General features: G+C 38.1%; 2 protein-coding genes across 6 annotated transcripts in view; one reads left to right on the top strand and one right to left on the bottom strand.

Moving 5' to 3' along the window:
• The window catches only part of dync2h1 (dynein cytoplasmic 2 heavy chain 1), a 115,907-nt gene extending 103,203 nt beyond the window's left edge, over positions 1 to 12,704 (bottom strand). For 2 of the 3 annotated variants that reach the window (XM_005474647.4, XM_005474648.4), the window contains exons 1-18: positions 12,574 to 12,703; positions 11,732 to 11,935; positions 10,841 to 11,014; positions 10,567 to 10,705; positions 10,224 to 10,342; positions 9,756 to 9,900; positions 9,239 to 9,384; positions 8,910 to 8,996; positions 8,128 to 8,262; positions 6,623 to 6,736; positions 6,407 to 6,518; positions 5,832 to 5,956; positions 4,358 to 4,533; positions 2,543 to 2,738; positions 1,345 to 1,440; positions 957 to 1,118; positions 717 to 815; positions 280 to 419 (exon numbers count right to left, since the gene is read on the bottom strand). In XM_005474647.4, the coding sequence (XP_005474704.1) occupies positions 280 to 419; positions 717 to 815; positions 957 to 1,118; positions 1,345 to 1,440; positions 2,543 to 2,738; positions 4,358 to 4,533; positions 5,832 to 5,956; positions 6,407 to 6,518; positions 6,623 to 6,736; positions 8,128 to 8,262; positions 8,910 to 8,996; positions 9,239 to 9,384; positions 9,756 to 9,900; positions 10,224 to 10,342; positions 10,567 to 10,705; positions 10,841 to 11,014; positions 11,732 to 11,914 (2,348 nt within the window). In that variant the 5' untranslated portion in view covers positions 11,915 to 11,935; positions 12,574 to 12,703. Of the gene's footprint in view, positions 1 to 279; positions 420 to 716; positions 816 to 956; positions 1,119 to 1,344; positions 1,441 to 2,542; positions 2,739 to 4,357; positions 4,534 to 5,831; positions 5,957 to 6,406; positions 6,519 to 6,622; positions 6,737 to 8,127; positions 8,263 to 8,909; positions 8,997 to 9,238; positions 9,385 to 9,755; positions 9,901 to 10,223; positions 10,343 to 10,566; positions 10,706 to 10,840; positions 11,015 to 11,731; positions 11,936 to 12,573 lie in introns of all 3 variants that reach the window. The other variant, XM_025898120.1, reaches the window with a different exon arrangement.
• Positions 12,705 to 12,992: 288 nt separating this feature from the next.
• LOC100706994 (uncharacterized) lies at positions 12,993 to 26,482 on the top strand. Of its 3 annotated transcripts, XM_019367740.2 has the most exons (12): positions 12,993 to 13,184; positions 16,037 to 16,072; positions 16,164 to 16,233; positions 17,478 to 17,595; positions 17,861 to 17,923; positions 20,677 to 20,705; positions 21,486 to 21,556; positions 22,474 to 22,761; positions 22,993 to 23,295; positions 24,645 to 24,755; positions 24,865 to 24,904; positions 25,112 to 26,482. In XM_019367740.2, exons 5-12 carry the CDS (start codon positions 17,918 to 17,920, stop codon positions 25,158 to 25,160), a joined length of 897 nt encoding a protein of 298 aa, XP_019223285.1. In that variant the 5' UTR covers positions 12,993 to 13,184; positions 16,037 to 16,072; positions 16,164 to 16,233; positions 17,478 to 17,595; positions 17,861 to 17,917; the 3' UTR covers positions 25,161 to 26,482. The 3 variants fall into 3 exon arrangements, with proteins under 3 accessions (XP_019223285.1, XP_025753906.1, XP_025753907.1); XM_025898121.1 differs by lacking the exons at positions 16,037 to 16,072; positions 17,478 to 17,595; XM_025898122.1 differs by lacking the exons at positions 12,993 to 13,184; positions 16,037 to 16,072; positions 16,164 to 16,233; positions 17,478 to 17,595 and having other exon boundaries at positions 24,865 to 24,908.
• The last annotated feature ends 1,260 nt before the right edge of the window (positions 26,483 to 27,742 follow it).

Raw genomic sequence — 27,742 nt, 5'->3', positions numbered from 1 at the left:
AGGATTAAAAAGATTCCACGGTTTACTCTTAAATCCACATTAATCGATATTACCCTTTTAGAAGAAAGAGGAAGTGATAGAGAGGTAGAGAAAACTGTTGATATGACCAAGGGTGAGAACTGAGAGGTGAGGGGAAAAGTCAGTAGTTGCTGTAATTGACAAGAGAAGTTGAAAATGCAGATGCAGAGAAAATGCAGAGTAGGGAAAAAAGAAGATGACAAGAGTTAGAGGGCAAAGAGAGAAAGCAAAAGCTGGACAAGTGAAATTTTGGGCACTGACTTGAAAGTGAGATCAATGTGTATTTCTGGCAAGTTCTTGTTCAGTGCTTCCAGCCCAGTCTGATACTGGTGTTCAAGAGCTTTGTACAGCTGATGGTTCCAGTGCTGACGCCATGCCCGCATGTCATCAGACCTGAAGCCCTAAAGACACAAACACACACACACACACACACACACACACACACACACATAAACACACACTTTTTATTTCCTATACATATAATATTTTAACTATTTATCCAGAATTATTTATCCTGAAATAAGAATGTCATGCTGAAAACATGGAGACATATTTACTTCCGTATTTTTACTTTTTTATTTACTATTATAGCCAAATCAATGCAACTATTTTTTTAGAAATATTTTATGCACAAAATAAAAATCCTATTAGGCAAAACATCAGCGACACATTCCATCAAAGACATCTCCAGTCAGTACCTGAGCCTCCAGAGTGGCAAAACCAGCACGGAGCTCCTGAAGACCATCCTTCCATCGCTGCTGATGTCTCAGTAGGTCAACATTCATCAGTGTCACGACCTAAAAAATGTACCCACAGATACGGAGAAGAACAAAGAGAATAGTAAGACTTTTGCTATTTATTCCAATTTGAGTGGGAAGTGTTGTTGCAAAGAACTGTACTAAAGGCCAAAAATTTAAATACTGTGTCTCTGCTAGCACCTTCTCAATGAAGTCAGTGTGCCATTTTCGTAACTTCCTGTTTTCGGTGGAGAGTTTTTCAGCAGCAGCCTGCAGCTTGCCAATGTAGACTTCTAACTCTTTGGGGTTGTCCCAGGTGATCTGCAGCTTACTTCCTGTTTTCTTTGACTGAGAACGAGGATTCTTACAAAGACAAGCAAACCGATTATCTCCAGGTCAAGACACAAAATCGATGCCAGGCAAATTTTCAAGGTGAACAAAGTTCCAAGGATCATGCATTTTTCTTTACATGCATTCTTTTTATGTATGCATTAGGTACTCATCAACTTTGAGTCTTATAACATTACACATAGAAAACAAATAAATACAATTAGTATTGTAAAACAATCATTTCAAATGTGTGCTGTACCTTAATGACATGCTCAAAGGCCAGGGCAAGATTTAGCATCATAGGTCTCTGAGAGGGAATCATCTGCTGGTCAATGGTGTTGTAGAAATGAGCAACCTATGAAAACAGTAATATGTAACAATACAAGCATAAAAAAGCAATAGCAGATATACACAGATATACCCTGGCTACTACATTGGGAATACATGCTCAACTGCTCTTTAACAAAAATATCTAATCAGCCAATCACATGGCACCAACTCAGTGAATTTAGTCTAAGTCTGAATCTGAGCGTTTCAGAAACTGCTGATCTGCTGGGATTTTCCTTCACAACCATCTCTAGGGTTTACAGAGACTGGTTTGAAAAAGAGAAAACATCAGCAAGCAAACTAAAAAGGCCTTGTTAATGATAGCGGTCAGAGGAGAATGGTCAGACTAATTCAGGAAGGCAACAGAAACTCAAATAACTATTTGTTACCACCAAGATATGCAGAAGATTATTTCTGAACACAAATCCCACCAAACCTTATTGCTATATTGGGCTTTACTAACAGAAGAGCATTCTGCATGCCATTCCTGTCAGGTAATAGCAGGAAATTGAAACTAAAATTTGCATGGGTTCAGCAAGACTGGACAATAGAAGATTAGAAAAAACATTCCCTGTTCTGATGAACAGGGAATTCAGATGAATCTCAATTTCTGCTGCAACATCCAGATGACAGAGTCAGTATTTGGTGTAAACGACATGAAAACATGGTTCTATCCTGCTTTATATCAGTGGTTCAGGCTGGTGGTGCTGGTGTAGTGGTGTAATGGTCTGAAGGATATGTTCTTGCCACACTTACTAAATACTGATCATCATTTAAATGCCACAGCTGGTTCTGCCGGAGGTTTTTTCCTATTAAAAGGGAATTCTTCCTTCCCACTGTCACCAAAGTGCTTGCTCATTGGGGGTTATCAGATTGTTGTGGGGTTTTTTTTATCTTACAACATAAAGTGCCTTGAGGTAACTGCTGTTGTGATTTGGCACTATATAAACTGTACTCAAATGGCCTCCACCATTGCCAGATCTCAATCCAACAGAGCACCTTTTTTGGGCAATGGGCAAACTCAGGATGTAACTCAGGACTTCCTGCGCGTAACAACTGAAGTGGCAACTGAATGTATATAAATAAATTAGGAAAGAAAAAATATTGCATGTCTTAGCTTCCGCTCTCACCTGTTTTAGGACAATGGCTTGTCTGTAGAATTTATCTGCAGTATTAGCAGCCTGTTGTATCTTGGCTGGGATGGGAAAGCCCAGGGCAGAGAGCTGCCTGACCTCCCTGAGCAGACTGACTAGTCTGTCTGAGTACTGAATCTTGAGTCTGCCATCATCATGGTCCAGCTCCATCACACGGTTACTGGCCTGAAGACTATACAGGGTGTGAGAAAAGAGAAGTGCAAAATGTAACATCCATTCAAGCCAATATTCGTTCCACTCTGGTTATTTTAAATGATTAAATGAAAAGACACAAAAAACAGCATACAATTGCAAAAGGATTTAATAATACTGTAGAATTAAATGCCTCTTTCAAACTTGTATATTACAGTTTTTCCTGAATGCTTAAACCCTAACTGTGATTCTTATAGCATAATTTCTAAAACTATTAATACTTATAGCAAAACCACTCACTGAGTTTGCCAAACTAAAAGCACAAACACTGCTTTGCACTCAGTTTGCCATTTTGTAACACACACCTTGCAAACCTGTAGCTACAATCCACTGCACAGCACTCTTTTTGCAGAACTGTAAACACAACTCACTGCTTTACACTCAATTTCCAAATGATCAACACACTCCTAGCAAAACTATACACATTTATGGCCATTATTTACACTATTTTGCCAACTGTCTGGCACACTGTCACATGTGACAACTTTGTTAGATAATTAGTTCACTTTGCAATCAGCCTAAGCACTATAAATAAGCTACAGGTAAGCTGTCTGTGTGGAGTAAAATGGAGGGAGCAGGAAGAGTGAGAAGAGTGAGAATTAGTGGAGCCCGAGGAAGAGGACGTGGAGGTGAAAAAGTAGGACGAAGAGGACGACAAGGACAAGGAGGTGAAGCTAGAGGAAGAGGACAAGGAGGAGCAAGAGGAGGACAAGGAGGGGGAGGAGGAAGGGTAAGAAGAGTAAGAAACAGAATTACTGATGACATCAGAGCTACAATAGTGGACCATGTAATCAACCATGGAGTGACCCTGAGGGAAGCTGGCCAACGGGTTCAGCCTAACTTGAGCCGCTACACTGTAGCAAGCATCATAAGGACATTTCGAAATGAGAATCGGTTAGTACAGTCACTTTGCACTAAGACTTGTAGCACTGCCATATGCTAATGAGAAACACAACAATACCATAGATGTAAAAATACTGAAATTGTTACTTTACAGAATTGCTAGACGACCAGATGCTGGGGGCAGAGGAAGCATGTTCACTGCAGACCAAGAAACCCATATAGTCAATATGGCGATTGCAAATAATTCTATACTTGGAAATAAACACTTGTGTTTGTTTTGATGTGTGTGAATAAACACCAGTACTTGAAGTTTGGATCCCTCTATGCTTACGGATCTATGACAAAAGTATGACCTCAAACTGACATAGCCTACCTTGTGCACAGAGAATGCAAAAGCCAGATGTGTTGTTTATTCATACCATCAGTGTGTAGTTGGTGCATTGTGTGCTTAATAATGTGAAGGCTTGTGTTAACTGTTGTATCCAACAGAAAATACAATTTTTACAAAGGTGTGGAGAGTTAAGCAAGGGTTATTCGCTTTTACAAGAAAACTACAATGTTTTGCTGATTAGGTGAAGGGTTTTCTTATTTGTGTGTAGAGTTTTGCAAAAATAGCCAATAGTTACAAAAAATGTGCTTAAGCAATCAGAAAAAACTGTAATGACCAAAATACTCTTCTATGATGCTTCAATTGAAGTTCTTCTTTACACTTTCATTTCTAGGATTTTGTAACCGTGAGGTTAAAATATTACAGACCTGATTCCTGACTTTGGGTCAGTCAGCTCAGAAAGTATATCTCTTGACCAGTCTTCAAACTGCTCTTGTTCATAGGCCCTCAGAATCTCCAGCAGGTCATCACAGAAATGCAGGAACCCTTTGAACCCAGAGAGATCTGAAAGCAGAGCCTCAGCTATGCGGACAGAGTCTTCCACCTATTGTAAGAATGAAAGACATAAAAATAATATTTTTTTTCCACTGTCACAGAAATTATTTTGTATTTGACATATTAGAAACAAAAAAAACTGCAAATGTAACAGTTGTTTTATAGCACTGTACAAAAGTCTTAAGCACTCTACATTTATTTATATCTTGCTTTCAAGAATGAGACTGTCTTAAAGAATTTTTAAAGTGGTCTTGAGCAATAGTTCTTTCTGAAGTTTTTCCAAAGTTTTTCTTTAAACATTAGCTGCTTTTTCACTCATTTTCAGTCCACTCCCTGTACCTGACCGTTTTCAGAGGGGTTTTTTTATGTTTTTAAGTTCTTAACACTGACCTATGACTTATTCCAGCATAAAAAAGGCACCTAACTAAAGATATAAGCCAGCATTGTGTCTACATATGGGAGAAAACTTTCTTTGCTATCTTTGGGCATTTTGAGGAAACTGGGCAATTTGAGGACTTGAATATTTTAGGAAATTCAAGAAGTTAAGACCTAAAATTATCTACAGCACATCAACAGTATCTGAAAGTCATGTCCTTAACAAATACGAAAAAATCCAGCAAAGAGCTGACACAGAAACTGAGATATGCATCTGGACTATTAAATGACCCAAATGACTTCTGAAGGCTCATCAGAAACAGTTTCTGTGGAAGGGTGGCTGTCAAAAGGCCATTCTTAAGGAAGGGGAACAGGGAGAAACAGCCGAAATATGCCAAATTACACAAAATTAGACTGAAAATCAGTGGCAGGTCTTATGGAGCAATTAATTCAAATTTGATAACGCTGCTTCACATTGCTTTTCATTGTCATCAGTATTTAAGGAGGAGGTCAGGAGGGAGGTACAGCAGCAAGTGTCTAGAGTAATCTGTAAAACACAGTGGAGGCAGCATTTCATCCAGCGAGGTTGGAAATTTTGATTGAACTATGAATGCAGAAAAGTAAATGAACAAGAAATTGTTCATAATTAAAGCAAAAGTAAGTGGTACATCACCAGCTTAAACACAGTACCTCGTGTAAATCTTACATTTTGTTGGCATTTACAGTGTAGGGCCATAAAAGTTCCAGTAGCAATAATTTTTGACATTACTGTCGTGTCATAACAATAAAGTTGACCGAGAGGTTTTTTTAATGTCAGGTAAATCTATGAGCTGCCACTGACAGCCTGGGTTGCTGTGGAGAAGCCTGGGTTTGGTGCTATTTGGCCAGTAAAGTAGGGTTAGGAGAGGTGTGCTCGCATGTTGGTGCCATACTCTACAACGCCATTCTGGCAGCTGTAAATAAACCAGTCACCTTGTGTAGGAGCTGTTGCACCCAAACTATTTTGTTGACCACCTCAGGGAGGTTTCGGCCAATAAGGGGGCCGGACTTGTCACCAGGACTTCCATGGCAGCGACTCTCAAAGTCAGTCTTCAAACCTGAGAAAACCAACAGAGTAGAGGGGGGTCAGAAATGAGAAGTGACAATTTATTACCACCTATTTTCCCAAGAGAGAAAAGACATATTAGACATATTTTTTACATATCCCATTCAGCTAATACCAGCATTCCTAGACACTTACCATACTGCTCTCAGGACATTCACCCTAACATCTATAGAATTTTATTGCCCTATTCAAACAAAATCATTTCGAAATTTCTTTCTCCCAGCCTTACACAATAAAATCAGCTGTTATGGACAATAACAATGTTACAGCAACATTAATTCAGCATTCACTGTCACATAAATATACAGCATGCATAAACAGGATTTATTCAAGGTGTTTGTTTTATCCTCCAGTGTTAAGACAGACCATTCCAAAATCAAAAAACGAAAGAAATTTTTAAAAAAATGTGTGTATAGTGTGTGTGTGTGTCTGTACTATGTACCCTTGTTGTAGTCTAGTAATCTCGCTAGTAGGGTCTCTCTCTCTGACTGCAATTCTTTGCTGATGGTGGGACGTCTTATCAGCTCCTTATGTTTCTGAAATACCTGTAACAGCTGGGAAATAAATACACAAACACAGGCATATCCAGTAAGTTAACCCATCAGCGCACACCCACACAATATTTCACAACCTGAGCTGAAGTGTGATGTTTCACTACCTGTTGTGGGTTGTCCTGCACAGCAGCTATATAGCTTTTCAGTCTGCCAGCAACCTCCTGCTCTGATGGAGCCATTAGACGCTCAAACTGAGCCACTGCTGCTCTCCAAAGAGGCTATAAAAACACAAAAAAAATCAGAGTAAACACTGATCGCTATTATTAATCCTGTGCACTTCATGATCACGGATGATGATCATTCCTTCTCTATTTATCTATTCCTGTCTCTGTCATTTTCTTCATTGATTAGCTTCTCAAAGTACTCTTTTCATCTTCTTAACACACTCCTGTCACTTTTAAATACAGCTCTATTTTTAACCATCCTAACCTGCTGCACATCCTTTCAAACCAATCTAAAGAAAGCCCTTTTTGCCTTCCTTAGCATCCAGTCTTACATACAATTCACTATAAGCTTTTTCATTTACCTGTCTACTATTCTTTTTCTTCTTGACAATCCTAATTTTTCTAGGATCTCTACTTCCTGCGGAAGCTGAGAAAAGCCCATCTTCCACTATCCATTCTCACCACCTTCTACAGAGGGACTATTGAGAGCGTCCTGAGCAGCTGCATCACTGTCTAGTATGATAACTGCACCATATCGGATTGCAGTACCCTACAACGGATAGTGAGAACAGGTGAGAAGATCATTGGAGCCTCTCTTCCCTCCATCACAGACACTTATCGTAACCGCTGCATCTGCAAAGCCACCAGCATTGTGGAGGACCCCACACACCTCACATACACTCTTCACCCTGCTGCCTTTTGGCAACAGGTACCGTAGCATTCAGGCCCTCACTGCCAGACTGCGAAAGTTTCTTCCCCCAGGCCGTCAGACCTGAACACTCAGTGAATGGACTGACACACACACACCCACACAAACGCACACCTTCATACACCAAGTGACTTTTTGCACAATACTTAATCTTTTGCACATTTCTATTGCACTGTTGTGTCTGCACCGTCTTGTGTCTGTATCATCCTGTTCTGTTTGGTGTTGCACTGTCTTTGTTTTGGGGTTTTTTTGCTATTTATGCACATTGCACTTTATGTAATCCTCTGTTGATTGTCTGTTATATGTCATATGTAGCACCATGGAGGAACGTTGTCTTGTTTCACTGTGTATTGTACCACTGCACATGGCTGGAATGACAATAAAGCCACTTGACTTGACTTTTCTTTGACAATCTCTTTCTTTGAATACTTTCTGTGCTTCCTCATTCCACCATCTTGTGTTTATCTTTCTTCATTGGTTCAGAACACACTAAATATCTTCCTGGAATTTGGTTTCTATCACCAGTTCAGCTGTACTTTCCCAGTCATCTGGTAGCACTTCTCTGCCACACAGAGCCTATTCAGTGGTAAATGTGGTATAAACTGTGATTCTTCAGAAGTGATAAATACCAATGAAACACTGAAACTGCTACCACCCGGTCTACCACAATCAACAACAGTTGCATATGGATGACAGAAACAAGATACACAGACACATGAAGTTCTCTATATCTAACCTCTGTATAAGGGTTGTAATGCAGAGGGTTGAGCCCAGAGAATGGTTCGAAAACACGCTCTACAGTCAGAGCCTGTTGCTTCGCTCCTGGTAGCAAACACAGCAGCTTCTCATGAACCACACGTAGAGTCACAACCTGGAAAACATAAACGGAAAAGTGTACAGTGTGCACATCAGTGTCCAATATCCATTCTCACAAGAATCACAAGAGTCAACAATATGACTTGTGACTTCTTTGTGTAGAATAACAAACATCCATGTTTCATCCATGGAAAACAGGGCATATATAATATAGTTGTCAGAAAAAAAAAGAAGAGGAAATAGGCATCTGTGTGTGATAGTGGCTACATGTGTTTCAATTAATATAACCTTTCTGAAAGATTAAATACTCTATTAAATAACAGGTCTTCTTTATAAGAGACTGACAATTTATGAAATGACAAAACTTAGCCCTGACTGTATTTTAACAAGAGCTCCAAAACAATTTTTTTTATTTATCTATTTATTTTAAGGGCCAGTCTCTTTTACTGTCCTTACATTACACTTTTTCTGTGTTCTTTTCTTCGGTAAAAAACGTGAAAGGGAAAATTCCACTTAAATGTGACGTCTGAAAAAGTAGCAAGAAGGAAACTGATTATTAAAAGTGTATCTGTAAGTGCCATTTAATCGCTGTATTCAAAGCAAACAACAAAGAGATTGTGCAAGAACAAGCAAAACAAGAAAAATTCTGCTTGTTCTAGTTAAAGTAAACAGGAAGTGTTCTGGAACAGAGCCACAGTTTACTTCATTCAATCTGTTTGCGAGGCATTGCAGGGTTTCTGGGGAGTGTTTGTTTCCCTTCCAGGGGTGGGGGGCATGTCTCTTCCACACCTGAGGAAAAAAATAACAAAAATGATTCATGTTACATCATTATTTTAAAAATGATTAAGTTCAGTTTTCACCTGAAGATTTCACAGACAATACCCCATAATGACAAAGTGAAAAAAGTTTCAGTGAAATTTTAGCTAATTTATTAAAAACGTGTAACATGACAAAATGTAGAACAAGTGAAGCCCTGTGAATATTTTCCAAATGCACTGTTATTTTTTCTCATTTTCTGAAGCTTCCCATACCTGTCCAGTCAGATGCTCACAGGCTACAACCCACTGTTCACAGATGGCAAAACCCGTTCTCAGGTTCTCTCTCACTAATACAAATGGTTCCTCAAAGATTTTAAGACCACTCAGCTTCCTCTGGACAAATCTCCCCAGGGCTCCGCCTTGTATAGTTAGATATAAAGAAATACAAAAAAGAAGATTAAGAATACAGTTGCTACATACATATGCATATTAAAAAAACAACAATTTAAAAAAGATTTCACAGGTACATAACAAGAATATTTGGCAACATATTATCCAAAAACCACAGTCCTGGATAGTACGTCACTGCAATCTAAAGCATGTAAGCATTTTATTTTTGGCATAAAGTACGTAGCTGCAGTGCGTAGCAAGTACAAAAAAGGACATTTGTTTCAGTTCCCAAAATATTGCCAATTATTACTTTGTAATATATGGAGTAAGTAAGTACTGTCATTGGCAAATATTTTCTCTCATTTCCCTTTTTTGGTTTGTGTTTGTCTGAGAGTCCTACCGATGACATCCATGAGGCGGACCATGCGTGTCTCTGGGTAAGGCTCGTAATCAGTCTGCCTCCAAATGTCATCCAGAGCGTCCCTGCTCTGTTCCACCAGATCCATAACATCAGACATAGACAGGCTATCGAGACCATCATATTCCTGGTGGCAACAAAGAGACCAGTCATCATTTTTAGTTTCCTCCCGGTGTGTTAACAGCTATTTAATAGTAACAAATTACTGTTGAAAACAGCACTTATACAGTGCTAAGTTTTAAAGGAAATGACTGAATTTATCATATTGTAAATAACATTGCTTTACCAGATTATTTATAGGACAGTACCAGAATACAGTTCTCATCTCATAGTTTAATTACCTTCCATCCTATGTACAAAAACTACATTTAGCATCTTATAAATGTGTTCATTTTGATTTGAATTCATTCTTTTAAATGAGTAAGTCTTGATACATATTTGCATTCATACCTTTTGTATTGGTTTGAAGTGCTCAGTGAAATGTTGAGCTCTTTCTCTCAAACTACTCTTCTCTGCAGACTCTGAGAGATCTGCCCAGTACTGGAACTCATCGCTGGGAGTCAGGATGCCTACAGAGTGTAAGAAATATGATGTACACTATTTAAAAGTCAGAAAGTAGTCAGTGATATATATAGAAAATGACATACACATACTAACAAGATGTTTTACCACTCATAATGCATATGATTAGATCTCTCCCAAATCCAACAATTTAAAAAAGTATCATTACCATTCTGTAGACACTAACACCCTTTCTGCTAAAATATACTCTACAAACAATATGTCCACATACCCAGGACATCTTCCTCTGTGCGACCCTTCTTGGCAGAAGGTTGTGTCCCAGACTGGCGAAGTACTGAACCCAGACCCAGCTCCAGCTCACTCAGGAGGCCAGCCAGTTTAGGGTCAAATGCAGAACGCCAACGCTCATCCTTGAGAGAACAAAAGGAAAATTTAAAAAAACAACAACAACAAAAAAAACCCAACTTTCTTTCTTAGTCTAACTACAGATAAAGATTTTTCATATAACATATCTGGAACCCCTCAATGCACAGGGACAGACTCACCTTTAGCAATACAGGTGCGAAAACCTGTCTGACAGCCTGATAGAGGGTGTTAATGGGAGACTCCAGCATGGATGAAACCAGAAGGCTGTGATGAAGGTTATCTTCTGTGATCACTGTGGGACGCAGCTTGAAGAACACCAGCACATTCTCTCTAGTCTCCCCCACAGCTTCAATCTGTGTCAAAGGATGGAGATTTTTTTTTTAATTAAAAAGGCACTACACCGTCAAGTCAACACATGGAAGGTAACTTTACAGGACATCAAATAACATTTTGTTATTTGCCTCTCCAATTAGCACCTCTGTGTCAGAGACCACAGTTCAGAGCCAGAAAAAGGTGCCCACCCTAGGTTGGAAATTAGTTTCTGCTTTGAGTGGAGAAGTTCAAGTATATCGGATGTTGTTCACAAGTGAGGGGAGAGTGGACCAGGAGACTGACAGGCTGACTGGTGTGGTGTTGGCAGTGAGCAGACACTATACTGGTGGCTGTGGTGAAGCAAGAGCTGAGCATGAAAGGAAGGTTGTTGATTTACAGCTTTACAGCTTTCCCTTTTATATAGGGACCAAAGTCTAATCAAACCATCTAGAGAGGGATGTCTAACATCTCTACTTCTTTGATGAGCACCCAGATAAGTTGGAGAAAGTGAATGGATGGAAGTTTAAAAATCATGTATAAAAAGCCCCAATCAATTTCTTTGTTAAATTGATATTTAGAGATATAAATATTAATTGCATTAATATATTTATTGATAATTTGTTTTTAAATATGGATTAGATTGAAAAATGTTATAGATTTAAACACTGCATCAGTTTAACAACTATGGATGTGTAATACAACCCTTAAGACAAATGGTTTTACATTTTAATAACTTTTTTTTAAAGAAAACGTATTACCTTATTTGATAAGCGAAGGTCATTGTCATATCTGCTGACAGATAAGACAAATTCATTTCCATCATCTAAGAAGTTATTGAGCTCTGGGCTGTCAGTCAGTGATGATGATGGCTTTAATCCATAGAAGTTTCCAGTTGTGGTCAGAATAAACTTCTTGCGGGCATCATCTGAACCATGTGGCATCTTTCTGCTGGAACTAAAATACTAGCAGTGAGAAAGCAAAGACATCCAAACATAGGGATAAATTGATAATTGTGAAGGAATACGTCTTTAAAGAGTAAACACAGTTTTATTGATTATCAAGCATAGATCTTGAGAATAAATATAAAAATAACAATAATTCAAAATAACCATAACGAGCGGCTTTGATATACATGGTTATTCAGGGTAATCTCGCCTTTTTGCTGTTTTATCCAGCAAGAAATATGCCTTAATATCAAATACTATCAAACTAAAGAGGTTAAATTTCTATTTGAACAGCCTATTTGAACCAGTACCTACATTTACTGGTTCAGTGTCCAGCTAGAGGTTATCGGGTAGTATTTAGAGTCGCTGAACTGACCCATTGCTGATATCCCTGCTAAATTAGTAGCTGTTATCTCTGTGTTTGCGCTAAAACATCGTTAGCACATCAAACCACTACGCTTTTTTGTTTTGTTTAAAATCAGACTTATGCCTGGAAAAGCAGCAGTACCAGGTTGTGGCAAAGGAATGGCCATCAGTAAACCATCAGCTAATAGCTAACACTAGCTTTGCCTGTGTACATTAAAGTGCAGTGCATCAATCAGTTCGCTGGCTCACTTTCGGCGTACAGTCAAGCTACAGAATATCTGGTTTCATACCGTTATGTCGTCAAAAGAAACCAAACTCTGGAAGCTTCTGAATGCTTAATCCATGGTTTGAAGTTTTAGCAAAATTGCCCCTCTCTGTGTGTAAGGGAGTTCGCCAATGCTAGTGTGGTTGCCAGGTAACAACGACGATCTTTTGTATCACGTGACGCAGCTATTCCTACGTAGTTTTTATGCGGCATTTACGTATGCGGCCACATTAAATATGATGTTTGTTTTGCTTTGTTTTACCACATAGAAATGTGAGGATGCAATAGTATTTATTGCCTTGTTACTTTAATAGTCGAGTAGTGTATGCTAGCGATTCGGCTACTGTTTCAAAGGCGACATTCCGGAAGCTACGCAAGCAGACGGAGATTTTCAAACTAAAAGATCACGATACAGTTTGTAAAACACTCGCAGTCTTATCAATCCGTGCAGCGAACTGAGCTAAACCGCGACGTATAGGCGGCTTCACAGACAACAAAGCAGTGTAGTCCGGGAGTTAGCTGGAAATTTCAAAGCTCTTGTTATAGCGGACGTCGTCACAGTAAAAAAGGTGTAGGTTTTATATTAGCATTAGGAAATGGTCAAGTAGCTACTGTGAGCCAGTGTGACCTGCAGAGGTAAGAAACCTTATTAATCTCACGTTTATTAATCTTATTTAGCTGAAGAAAGTGGGACATTGGGTGTAGACGTTAGGTGTATGCTGCTGTTTCCCCCCTCCAAGTTTGCTGCGTGCACTTTCATTTCCACACAGTTTAATTTAAGAACAGTCAGCTGTGTTAACTGAATCAGTATTGTTATATCTAATGTGGCTAGCTTCTTCTTTAAGACAAGGGTTCCCTGCCAGACATAAATTACTCATCCTAGACTGACCATTTTCGGTCTTGGATAAGGAACTCATACTTGTAAACATGGCAAAAACCACTTCAAAAATAGGGATTCCCTTCTGTAAGTAGTTTCGTTTCTTTCACCGACTCTGTGTTGATTCATTTGGCACACACTGTGCTCATATCGCGTTGCGCATTTACATCATGAATGAAGATATTGTTATAAATGAAAGTAAATATGTTACAAAATTTGCAACTTATCTTTAAACCTGATAAGCTAGTAACACTGAAACACTGATAATCAAATCTGCGGTCACACATTTCTCAAATCACTGTCTAAAGCAGTCTTTTCCGTTATACGAGTTCAAGTCAACTTTGTGTTCAGTCTTCAATCACTCAGTTACTATTACAGCAAGTGCAGAGACCCTAAAGTGGGACTGATGAATCAGGGTGGCAAGAGAGGAACTGTGGTACTATATGAGATGTCAAGAATGACAAAGAAATATGTGAGTGTGGTACAGGACATATATGAGGACAGAGAGATAGTGGTGAGTGTCACGATATAAGTGACACATTGGTTTAAAGTGGGGATGGGACTACATCAAGGACACCTCTGAGCTCCTTCTTGTTTGTAGTAATGATCGACAGGTTGACATACACTACCAGTCAAAAGTTTGGACACGCCTTCTAATTTAATGTTTTTTCTTTATTTTCATGGCTATTTACATTATAGATTCTCACTAAAGGCATCAAAACTATGAATGAATGCATACTGAATTTTGTAGTAAATAAAAAAATGTGAAATAACTCAAAACATGTTTTATGTTTTAGATTTTTCAAAACCGCCACCCTTTGCTTTGATTACAGCTTTGCATACTCTTGGCATTCTCTCGATGAGCTTCATGAGGTAGTCACCTGAAATGGTTTTCCAACAGTTTTGAGGGAGTTCCCAGAGATGCTGAGCACTTGTTGGCCCTTTTGCCTTCACTCTGTGGTCCATCTCATCCCAAACCATCTCGATCAGGTTTAGGTCAGGTGACTGTGGTGGCCAGACTATCTGGCGCAGCACTCCATCACTCTCCTTCTTGGTTAAGTAGCCCTTACACAGCCTGCTGTGTTTGGGGTCATTGTCCTGTTGAAAAATAAATGATGGTCAAACTAAACACAAAGCGGATGGGATGGCATGTCACTGCAGGATGCTGTGGTAGCCATGCTGGTTCAGTGTTCCTTCAATTTTGAATAAATCCCCAACAGTGTTACCAGCAAAGCACCCCCACACCATCACACCTGCTCCTCCATGCTTCATGGTGGAAACCATGCATGTAGAGATCATCTGTTCATCTTTTCTGTGTTGCACAAAGATTAGATCAGTAGATCATTTCTCCACAACACAAATGATGGTCCCAACCCCATTAAGAAGGCAAGAAATTCCACAAATGACCCCTGACAAGGCACATCTGTGAAGTGAAAACCATCATGAAGCTCATTGAGAGAATGGCAAGGGTTTGCAGTGCTGTGAACAAAGCAAAGGGTGATTACTGTCAAAAATCTAAAATATAAGATATTTTTAGAATTATCAATTTTTTTTCTTTGCTGCATAATCCCATATATCTTGCTTCATATATTATCTTCATTATCTGATATCTTCAGTATGCATCTACAATGTAGAAAGTAGTAAAAATAAAGAAAAAAACATTAAATGAGAAGGTGTGTCCAAACATTTGATTGGTAGTGTATGAGGTCACATGAGATCAAGCACGAGTCTCTGTGAACTATGATGTTTGCAGATGACATTGTTATACGTAGTGAGAATAGGGAGCAGGTGGAAGAGAACCTGGAGAGGTGGAGGCATGCACTGGAGAGAAGAGAAATGAAAGTCAGTAGAAGCAAGGCTGATTACATGTATATGAATGAGAGGGAGACAGGTGGATCAAAGTAGCAAAAGTAGATGAGGTTAAATACGTGGGGTATTAAGAGAGTGCAGGCAATGTGTGGGTGGAGACGAGTGTCAGGGGTGATTTGTTACAGAAGGATAGCAGCAAGAGTGAAAGGGAAGGTTTACAAGAGGGCAGTGGGACCTGCTGTGATGTTTGGTTTGGAGAGGTGGCATTTACAAAAAGACAAGAGGCAGAGCTGAAGGTGGCAGAATTGAAATTGTTTTTCATTTTCATTGTGAATGAACAGAATGTACAAGATTAGAAATGAGTATATCAGATGGACAGCTCGGGCTGAGCGGTCTGGTTAGAGAGGCAAGGCTGAGATGGTTTGGACAGGTGCAGAGGAGGGAAAGTTGATATATTGGATAAAGGATGCTGAATATTGAGCTGCCAGGCAGGAGAAGAAAAAAAGAATGCCACATAAAAGATTCATGGATTTAGTGAAGGAGGACAAGGTTGGTGTAGAGATAGGATGAGATGGAATTAGATGATCTGATTGTCTTGACTTGGATTGGTAGACATATGTAAATCGTGGTCATCATTTTTTTAGGGAGTATAAGCACATTTAAATGGCTTATACTGTTGCCATAAACATGCAGTTTTATGCAGGGACTCCTGTAAAATTATTTTAACAGAGATATTCAGCCTTTGCTTTGTGTGAGGGGAGTTTCACACACAGAGCTGATTTGTTTATTGTCTCCCACATAGTGCTCATTGCCAGCATGTTTCTTTTTCACCAAGCAAGTAAGACAAAGTTTCAAGGTAGTATGTAGAAGATCTTGATGTGAAATATGAAAGTTGTAAGAAACATTTTCATTGTTTTGTTTTCCCTTAGAAGCTCATGCTTGATATCAACTTTTTAAAAGGGGAAACAACTTCATCAGCTTTATACTTTATAGCTTCACGTAAGTAGCTTTTGTTCCACAGTTAACTATTTTATGTGTATTAAATAATATTCCTTTTCATTAAAGCTTTGTCATCTAAATGTTAAATGAAAAACATAAGGTTGAGTCATTTACAAATAATGCAGCGGTTTGTTAAATTCTCCCTGGATACTTAAAAAAATTCCCAGATTATTTGATAAATCTTCTCCACATTGTTTCATTATTAAATCCGAGTAGATTTTCCAGGTGCTGTGGAGAATTTTTTTCTCTAAGTGGGTGTGTCAGTGACCTCATGGCCTCGTGAGAAATTGCTCGCCCATCTCAGGTATTCCCCCTATTCCTCGCAGCTAGACACTCCCCCTTTTAACCGAGGCCACTCTAACCAACATGTTTTGAAAAGGTCAATGCAAAGGAAAACAGAACTTTTACAAGAAACATCCCAAATACTTTCGTATGAACAACATTTATATTGAGCTAAAGGTCACAGGAAGGGAAATGCTTTGTGTGTAAATCTTTATCATTTAAATGTTAAATTAAACAATAACCTTTCTAATACACTAGAAATTAGAGATTTCCACCTGGAAATGTCATATATGGAGGAATAATCAACTAATAATTGTGTCATCAGACACATTGTAATTATTTAACAAGAAAAACAAAAGAAGTTCTAGAAAAGTTGACAGGAATTCAAAGAACATAATGTCAATGTGAAACACTTTGTGGTCATTTAAAGAGATGTTATGAAAAATCAAAGGTGGGCGTGTGCTGTACACTCACAGGTCACTGACTGTAATAAAACGTCAAAAGCCACAGAGAAAAATCCATACCAGGGCCACACAGAAAGCCACAAAGTCTTTGTGTTTGTGTGCATTAACCAAGACTTCCCTCCAGTTTTAGCAAACAATCAAGTACATAGGTGGCACAATGAAGCATTCACTGTAGTCTGAAGTTACACATGTTAGCGAAGATTCATAGAAAAATCGAAATGAACATTGCATGGTGTTTCATCTAAAGCCTTTTTTAAAAATGTGAATTTTTATTGTGTTACAACCATAAAACTGGGGTGCTTGCTTATGTCTGTGTTACCGTACAACCTGAAAGAAAATATCCTTTTCCCACAACATTTGGTGAAATTTGACTGAAGCACTTTGATGTTTCTGGCATGTAGTGGAGCAAAAAAAGTCAATGCTAGAACATTACCTTAAAAGGCCCAATAAACTAAGGTTAACTTTGCTCTTAAGTTTCTTTTTTTATCATTTATATAGTCTGTTACCACGACAACTATTTGGGATTTCTTCCGAAGAATTTCTGTCACATGTTTAGTTGAGCCAGAAGTTGATTCGGACAGGGAAGTGTAGGCTGATTGTATCACCACATAAAAAAGTAGGTACGCACAGACACCCACACACAGACACATACACACAATCAAAATCTTCACAGCTGTGTAGTTCTTTATAAGGCTTGTTGATTTTGCCACGTGAAAGGCAAAGATTTGATTTAGATTTTCTAGTTATCGTTAACTACATTTTCAAAACAGTCAGTGTTCATGCCTTTAGCCTTTATGCTAGTAACAACTTGTTACTAGCATATGAAGCAGCTCAGCTAAGAAAGAGGAACTAATGTGGCTCCTCCTCCTCCTCCCCCTTAGCATAGTAGACTGTTAAGGGAGTCTGCACATTCATTTTAACAGAGAGAGCACGAGAGCATGATGGTAAGTGTTTGTTTCATTTTAAGTTTGATAATGTCACATACTCAGTGTTTGAATTGATTAGGGCTGCCATCATCATTCATGCTGTTATGAGATACAAAAAATAATAATAATGTGAGTCACTCAATAATGTAAGCTGCCGTGTAAACAAATCGAGGCTATGTGAAAGTGACAGAGAAGCGGAGTGTGCAGGCATGTGTGTCAGGACCTCGCTGTTTACATTGCTTTATTCTAGCTTGCCTCAGGAGCAGTGAACAAATTAACAGGTCGGTTGTAGCTTCAGCTGAATCCTTATACAAGTTAAAACTTTAAGTGTTCAACTGAAACTAATACTCAGATCACGGATACAACGGCAGAAATAGGCTTTCTTCGAAAGGAGGATGGCCTCTCCCTTAGAGATATGGTGAGGAGTTCAGCCGTCCGAGAGGGGCTCAAGGGTAGACCCAGGACACGCTGGAGAAACTTTCGGCTGGCCTGGGAACGCCCCGGTGTTGCCCTGGATAAGCTGGAGGAAGTGGCTGGGGAAAGAGGGAGGTCTCAGAGAACAAAAATGGCTTGGTAAAGTGGAAACTGCATCCAGGACAGAAAAAAATATACTGCTAATACAACTCTTTGTAACCAGCTGCACAGACAGCATGCCTATTGCAAAGCTAGCAAAGAACCGAGAAGGGGTTTATAGCTAAATGAATGCGGATCCCCGGATAACCGGAAGAAAATGGATAATGATGAATGCTTCTGAGGAAATGTGTTTAAGCTCTGTAGTATAAACTGTGACGGTAATGGTAACGACTAGTATAGATGTGCTCTCAAAGAGAAAGCAGAGAAAAAAATCCTGGGCGTTTAGCATAGATAAACAGATAGACATTCATATGTATATACATATATCGAAATTGTTATATGTAGATATTTTTTCAGCACGACTGAATGTCTATGTGACTGTACAACATTTCTAGGAAAACGACTTTAGTATGAAACAGTGTGTCCACCATGCATGACATAATTGTGAGTTGAACACAAATAGTTATGAGAATGAGAAAGGAAAGAGAAAGTAACTTTTGTGTTTTGTCTATCACTGAGAAAAACAAAGGTCGAGTGCGGCAAGTGTCAGCATTAGAAGACAAACAGAGCCAAAATTCTTTACAGTCTGGCTTATTGTTTAGTATCATTCAGATTAAAAAATCTAAAAAGAAGAAGATGAGTCATGAAACCATTTGGGTGAATTCAGCTGATTGTGTGAACCAGGTGTGAGGTTTTTAATTTGTAAGACAAAAGGAATTTAGAGGTGGGTATGTGTGTGTGAGAATAGCTCAGGAGACTGGGCAGTGTTCTTTCAAATCATTACGTCAGGGGAATTCCCATGTACTGCAAAGCCTTGCTGATTAATGCTGTTCAGTTTGCACAGGAGTGTAGTGATAAAGCAGAAGTTGCAAAAAAAAAAAAATACATTCACAGATTGATTTGCAAAACAGAATCAGAAATGCTATTTTTAAATATACTTGTAAGTACTGTAATTTGCATTGTGTGAATAGCATTAGAGTTTGGAGATGTGCTCTGTTATTTTAACCTCAAAGATCTGTAAATTATTTATGTAGCATAAAACAAACAAAATGCTATTCACAGCTTACTCTCAGATGTCTCATTAGGGAAATGTAACCACCCTCCCCCAATGGCCACATCAGAGTTGGATAAAATTGTCACTTTTTAATCTGAGTCCTTGATAAAAAAAGAAATCCATCTGCATTAGTATCACTTCCACGGTTCATTTTGTATCAGTATTCCTGAAACTAACTACACCATGCAGTTACTTGACCTTTGGGATTTCCCTCTGTTTTTGTTTCAACTTATGACAGTCACTGCTGCTAAATGGCCACTCATGAAGGGTAGGGGTGTTTCCACTGGTCAGCCTCTTTAAAACGCCTTCACTTCAGATACTTACTGACAATGTAGATAAGCATATGTGATTTTTTTTTTTTTTGCTTTATCCTATTACACCATATCCTACAACTGAAACAATCCCGATTTGATTTTCCAAGTGGGAATTTCCTGAGATTTTTGGTCACTGCCAGCAAAGTCACATAAAAAAAAGATCACTTCCTCATGAATAGTTTTAGAAACAATTTCAAGTGAAACTAGTTTATCAAAAACAGATAAAGTCTGTGCTTCTTGTTGGAGGAAACTGATCTATTTATATATTATATTTCATTTTTTATTTTCCAAATTTATAGAACACAGGGGAGGATATGTAATAATCTATGTGCTTATGTGGTTAGCATTTGGTTTCTATGATACCTAACACATAGTAAAAGAAAACTGTTGTTTTCTCCTAGCAGGTACAGGAATACACCCTTTTAGAACAAGCCCTCTCTTATACTGACTGGGACTTTCCTTTTGCTTCTTGTATACTGAAAACCATTTGGGTGTGTTCTTTCAGGATGAGACAGCCTGTTTTCCCCTAAAACATGACTGTAAAGAGCCAGTCAGATGTTTCAAATAAGATTCTAGTTCATTGAAAAGGTAGGATTGGGTGGGTTTCGGGGCTGGGTGTTTGATATAGCCCTTGTGTAGCATTTTTATTTTAAGACAAAACAATCATTCTCCTGACAAATGACAAATGGTGAGAAATCACTGCTCAAGTTATTTTTGAGTGTTCAGGTGTAAATGTACCACTTGATTGCATCTCACACTACATTGTTAGGAATCAGAACAAAAGATGATCCATTTCATCACAGTGATTAACCGGTTTGTCTTTCTAACAGGCATCCACCTGGAGCCGGTATCACTTTCTGTAAGTAATGCTCCCATTTTCTATTCTTTCCCATCATGATTTCAGCACAAGACAGCGTGTTGCTTATAGTCGTTTCTGTAAACAACATGACCTCAGAGTCCCTCATCAGCATTTAGATTGTTACTTGTATGTGGTTAGGGCACTTTTGATATTTTAACACCTAGTCACATGTTCCTGTTATTAACTGTTGCTATGATACATATCCATGTGCCACTGTTGTGACTGGACTTGTAAGACTTACAGTAAGTAAGGCCCAAAAAGATTACCAGGAAGTAACTACAAACATGCTTTAATTTTGGAATGTAATTTTCTGGTGTTCTAATTATAAAAGCAGTTTCCTCCTATATACCTCCTGTTACTTAAATATTATGTTATTAATTATTTATATTAGCTAGTTATTGACATCAACGTAAGGTTAATGTGAAAGCTTATGGATCCAGACATGAGGTTGTAGCCTTCCCACTGATCTCATGTGTGCACTTGTGCTGTTACTTGAACTGAAAAGAGAAGTGATCATTTTAGCTTTAAGAAGTTGGTGACAGAAGAGAGCAAATCTGGCCCGAGTTCATTATCTGTGTTTTTCGATCATTGCTTGGCCACAGATGTTGTTCACTGAACTGTCTCAGTTATTTCCTGGTTGTTTTTACCGTCAGCTATCTCAGCTATCTTTAGGCACTGGGGCAAAAAAAAGTGTGTGTGATTCTTTATCTCTGCGTGTCACTTTAATGATTTACCATTACTTAGACAACTATGTAAATTTGTCTTTTTCTGTGTTCCTAGAACTCAAAGGTTTTCCCTCGGTCTGCTGCTGTCTCTAGTTCTGACGTTGACTTGGCCCTTCACTGTCACAGGTGAGCAGTTCAGCAGCAGCACTCGTTCATTGTGGTTAAACACAGAAACCAGTTGTTTATTACATGACTAAGAATGTGTGATATGACAGTATTATGCTTGGTTGCACATCACTAGCTAAGGAAAGAAAGCAAAAAGTGTGTTCACCCAACTCAGATTTACATAACTTTAATTTTTTCTTAGTTTGATGGAGTGGTCTTATGAAGAAGTTAAACTTTTTAGGAGATTTCCTTTCTTTGTAAAAGGTGAATATGTAGATCAATGCTATTCGCACATCTTTGTAATGAATAGGAAGCTGCCATCCACATAACTGAACGAGCCATTACAGCAGCAACCTATGCTAACACAAGCTAAGCTAATGGGTTTTTGGTTTTAGCTTCGAATTTAGTGTGCAAACACGAGTGTTGACTATTTCATCTCATCTAACTCTTACCAAGAAAGCAAGTAACCCAGTTTTCCAAACTATTCTCTATGTCTTCCTTCAGAATATAATAACTTTCCTGTCTTAGTCCCTTTAATTCCCACAGTTAAGTTTCCAGCTACCAGTCCAGCCCAGAACTGCAGGAAAATGCGATTAGCAGAAAAATCTGAATATCTGGAAGCTAAAGCCAGAGATGTTTTCTTACGAGTTGGTAGATAATCAGTCAAAAACACTCACACTTCAAAACAGGAAAAACGAAATAGTTCTCTTCGTGTATTTTGCACCAAAAGGAAAGAGAAAAGAGCTTATGAAGAACTGAAATTTGCCTACCGCGTCATGCAGCGGAACTCTGCAAGAGCTTAAACAAAACCGCATGGAAACACGTCTGCCCTAAAATAGAAACTGTTTGCATTCATTTCTCCCTTTAGATATTTTCTTTAATAAAAGATATATGCCCTAAAACTTCACCCCTGTTCCTTTTTTATTTATTTTTTACAGGAAGTCGTCTCCCAGGGGAGGTCGGTGGAAATGTGACTTTTCACTGCTCTGGTAAATCAGTAAAGCACATTGACTTTCTTTACCTCCAAAAAGACAACGTCTTTGTTAATGGATATCATGCATCTAAAGAACTACGAACAACGTGGAACAACACAAAGTTTGATCAAAACACTTCATCTGTGTTCATGGATAACCTAAAGGTCTCACACAGTGGGGAATACAAATGTCTCATTCGGTACAAAGATGAGCAGCATATTAACGAAGACTCAATAACCCTCAATGTTACAGGTATTTATGTGTTCAATTCATCTCATGAAGTTCATTTTTATATGACTGTCAGTGTGAATAGACCCTTAAGATGAAGCGTTACAATAGTGTAAAGTATGTGCATATAATATAAATATAAACAAAGAAAACAGCTGTTTTCTTTGTTTATATTCATATAGATATATATGCCGGTCCCTTTGTACATGTTGGAAACACCAGGCTGATATCACTTTCCCTGTGTCTTTCTTCTAGCAAAGTACAGCAGACCTGTATTCAGTCCTCCAGTCTGCGACAAGGAAACCCAGGGTCAGAATTGCCAAACAACGTGTACATCAAATAATGGATACCCAAAATCCAGCATGATAATTCAGGCTATAGTTACCAGCACTAATGATACCATCAGGCAGACATGGGAACATGTGAAGTCGGTCCAATCCCCAAATTCAAGTACTTTGCTGTATAACATTGCCACCACTGTGAGTTATAACTGCTCGAACGGGGAGATAAAGTTCAGCTGCTCCGTGGGTGACGTCACTTCAGATGAGATCTCAGTCTGTGAGTAGCCTATTCATCTCAGAAAAGACAATTATTTCTTTATCAAAGTAGTTCCCACTATTAGCTACTGGACAAGTTTTGGGAAGTTTGAAAGCCAGTGGAAATCTCTTGGCATATATCCCCTTTATTGTTTTATTTCATAGCAACATCCTCTTATTCTGTCAGCATTTGTGTGGCTTACACAGAACAGTTTAGGTTGAGTTTTGGTGATTTTTGAGATTTTTAAAACTTATGTGAGGCTACTAGATTACATTTTTCAGCAAGACGAATGAAAGTGACTGAATAGCAAAGCATTCCCTGCAGAATCAAACTCAAATTACTGCTGAGACTGACCTGATAAAATTACGTGCTGCATTTATTCTTAAACTGAGGTATTACGGAAATGTAAATTTTGTTTGAGCCTACTATATAATGTTTATTGATACAACAACAGAGTGGGTGCGTGGGGGAAGTTCCAGGTTTTTTAGAGCTTTGCAGTATTACTATACGTCATGTTTTGACATATTAAATGATAATGATTGTTCCCTTTTCTTTCCTGATCAGTTGCTTGGTGGTTTTTAATTTACCTTCATGTTAAAATAGTGAAGCTGTGACACTGTGAATACAGTGGGGTTGCTGGGTTGATAACCATCACAATATCAGCACTGACAGCAGTAGTAGTGTAGTATTACTGCAGTGCCCAATGTGGGAAAATACAAGTTTCACTTTGTGAAGATATCAATCCTTCTGCTAAGTTGAAGGCATTGTATACGTTTTTGTTGTTCACATTTAGATGATGAGGATGTAAACCTGAGGGGGCAGGGCTAAATAAGTATATACTTCTGCCTACTCCTTTTCAAACAACTGCATGGAAAGATTTTATGAAATGTTGGTGAATGTATATGTTTGAAATAAAAATGAACTGAAAAGAAAGATTAACGAGTCTTTTCTGCATATGCTAAGAGTGTGCTATAAAAGTTTTCCAGAATTAAGAATCACAGTTTAAATGTCAGTAACGAAAGCAGAGGAATTACAGTAGAATAGAGTGGCTTAATGAACAGTGTGGTGGGGTTTGTACTGATGTTAGTTCTGTGAAATGAATTCAATTTAATTCAGATTTAAGGAAAATGTTTAAGTTAAAACATTCAGTAGTTAATTTTCATGAAATCTAAATAGTTTAACTTGACTTTTAAGTTTGTCAGCTTGGAAAAATAAAGGCAGACATACCTTATTTTTAGTTCAGTTCACTTTTTTGTGTTCTTCAGGGTAATTAAATATAATGACTCCTTTTTTTGTTATTTCATATTATTTGTCATGTGGGGTTCTTTGTAATAATCTTGATTCTGATATGCATTTGTTCTTATTGATAGGTGCTCATCAGACACAACACGGCATTGATATAGTAATTGTGACAGCCATTTTTATACTGGTGGTGGTGGTGGTCATGATTGCAGGTTTTTTGTGCTGGAGAAGACGGACAGGTAAGCACAGAGATTGCACACACGTGTAAAACTGCAGGGACATGAAAATAAGAGAATGAATAATGCAAAATGTGCAGAAACTCATGGCAGGCTCTGTGTTGTTTTTCAGGAGGCAGTATGAGGCTAGAGAGAGTAAATACAAATGAGGCGTAAGTAAGTGTTTAATTGTCCATAATAGTGTAGTCCTAATACTTTGATACTTTTGATACTGTGTCACTTTACATAGAAATCAAAATTGTACTTTTGATTTCTGCTTGTAAATTAGAACAGATAGTCATATGTGCTTTCACTTTACTGTTCTTTCCTTATTCTTTCCTTCTGCCTAATTCTTTCCTTCTGTGTTTTATTTAATCCAGGGTGGAAATATCACTTTGTGAAAAAAATGGAGAAAAAGAAGCTGCTTGAGGGGTGAACCAGTGAAGGACAACATTAAATCAACGTTCAAGGATCTAGAGCGACAGATATTGTCTCCTCAGTGTCAATTACACACTGTGATCAACTGGTTCCATGCAAAATAGGAATAACCTCACCGGTCCTCGCCAAGAGTGAGTGACTATCACCAGGAACTGCATGCTATTAACATTTCACACTCGACACTTGTGACTTTTAAGTGTTTGAGGAAGTATCATATCTTGTTCTTTTACTGGTGAAGCAAAGTGCGTCACTAAAGTGAGAATGACTGACTTCACTATGTAAAAGCAAAAAAACAGAGACTTTATCAGCGGTGTGCGGTCAGGTTGTTGAATACTGGAAAACTGTGACAGAAATACCTCCTGACGCCATGTGATGAAAGATGAAAAACAAGAAGTTGGAGGAATTATAGATATGTATGTTTGTATTTGTATACTATGTATATGTGTACTTTGTTGTTACACCAACCGCTGCGGGAAGAACCTGGCACACTTGCTACAATGGTCACTTGAGGACTATGAGTCATTTAAAAAAATACTGTCATTGCTGCACTTTAAAATCCCCTTCTGTACATTCCTTCTGTAGCCAATTTTTAATGTTTTTTTCCCTAGATTTTTAAACAACAGTGTAAATACTATATATTTTTTTATTTTAATAAACAAAAAAGAAAAGTCCACAGTCATCTTAGTGTTGATTTTTTTTTGGTTTTGTTTATTTTTTAATAGAATAGTACTACATTGGGGTCAGAAATAATAACTGACATATACTGAAAAAAGTATGGATGAAGAAAAGGTGGAATTCACAACATTTTGTGGACATTAACTTGTCAATTTTAAGCAAATTTTGTGTATTGTGCAGTAAGTTCCAGTATTTCCAGAGTTCCTTGTAAGGTGCAATGTTGAATACAAGGGAAATGTGTTTTTTCTGTATTTTATTTAAATGGCTGTTAAATGTTCCCTAATTGGGGATATTGCGGTCTTCTCCACAATTCTGATGTTTTCTCAGGTGACTGTTCTCAGGTTATCACATGTAACCTTTTGTATGCTATTAAGCATAATATTTATTTCAGTCTAACTTTTACTTCCTTGAAGATATTTATCGGTAAAATGTTTGTGATATTTACAGTTTTTGGTAAGAGGAGCCAGTCTGTTATTCCCCATTCCCTGGAATTACCAAAAATTCTCTAAAGGGTGTTTTCATTTCCTAAATCTGCATGAAACACTCTTGTTCGGTGCCTAATTTATCTTTTTTTTTGTTTTTAGAATTTCAAATTCTGTCTGTATCCCTTTTCAACCAATAAAAGTTGTGTAATTTAACTGAAGTTGTGGGAAGAGTTAAACTCCCGCTTCACTACACCACACGCAGTTTTAAACCTCCAAGCTCATCTTCAGCTGCAATGTAGTCAACCTGCCACTAGATGTAGTACGAGCACCACAAAATTGAGCTGACTCTTGCTCACGTATATGATTGCTTTTTCAAATTTTTGTGTACTAGTGCGTTTGGAAATGTAACTGAAATACCTCATGATCCCAAGCACACTTGTCTTAAGATAACCTTGTTTCACAGGCTAACTTCTTTCTGCCTAAGAGGGAAACAATGTTTAATGTGTAATTATAGCAGTGTCTGCACTTTCCTTCCCAGTGCAAGAAAGGTGTTGTAGGGTAGATTGGACATGCCATGAATAGTGTAATTCCCTTACTATTAAGTCTTTGAGAGAGGAGACGCAAGTGAATATGGTGTACACATCACACTGAACTGTCTTTTTGTATATACACCAAGTTTGTACCTACAGCACTGTGCAAAAGTTTTAGGCAGGTGTGGAGAAAAAATGCTGGAAACAAAGAACACTTTCAGAAATATAAATGATTGTTTACTGGCCCCAAATGTATTCTGCAGCAGGACGACAACCCCAATCATACAGCCAAAGTCATTAAGAACTATCTTCAGCGTAAAGAAGAACAGGAAGTACTGGAAGTGATCTCAACATCATCGAGTGTGTCTGGGATTACACGAAGAGACAGAAGGATGTGAGGAAGCCTACATCCACAGAAGATCTGTGGTTAGTTCTCCAAGATGTTTAGAACAACCACCGGCCAAGTTTCTTCAAAAACTGTGTGCAAGTGTACCTAGAAGAATGGATGCTGGTCACACCAAATACTGATTTGATTTAGATTTCTCTTTTGTTCATTCACTGCATTGTGTTGATTGATGAAAATAAACAATTAATACTGCCATTATGAAAGCATTCTTTGTTTACAGCATTTTTTCTCACCTGCCTAAAACCTGTACACAGTGTGGAATTAAAGAAATCGTTTTACTGCTACAATATAATCTACAGCATTAACATTGCATTAACAATATCACATATAGCTTTAAGACGGCATTGAGACATTTAAACATACCGACACCATATTAACCTTTATTACAGATGCAGGTATAACCATTTTTATATTTTTATATCTTTATACACACATTGCAGTTCTGTGCTTATAAAAGAGTTGAAGCTGAAGAAAGATCACACACATGCTTACAAAACACATATATATCACATATAACCTAGAAACAGGCCTGAGCAG

This window comes from Oreochromis niloticus, linkage group LG14 (genome assembly GCF_001858045.2).
Source record: "Oreochromis niloticus isolate F11D_XX linkage group LG14, O_niloticus_UMD_NMBU, whole genome shotgun sequence".
NCBI lineage: Eukaryota > Metazoa > Chordata > Actinopteri > Cichliformes > Cichlidae > Oreochromis > Oreochromis niloticus.
Note: the sequence above shows the minus strand (reverse complement) of the source record. Positions and strands in the feature narration are given on the sequence as shown.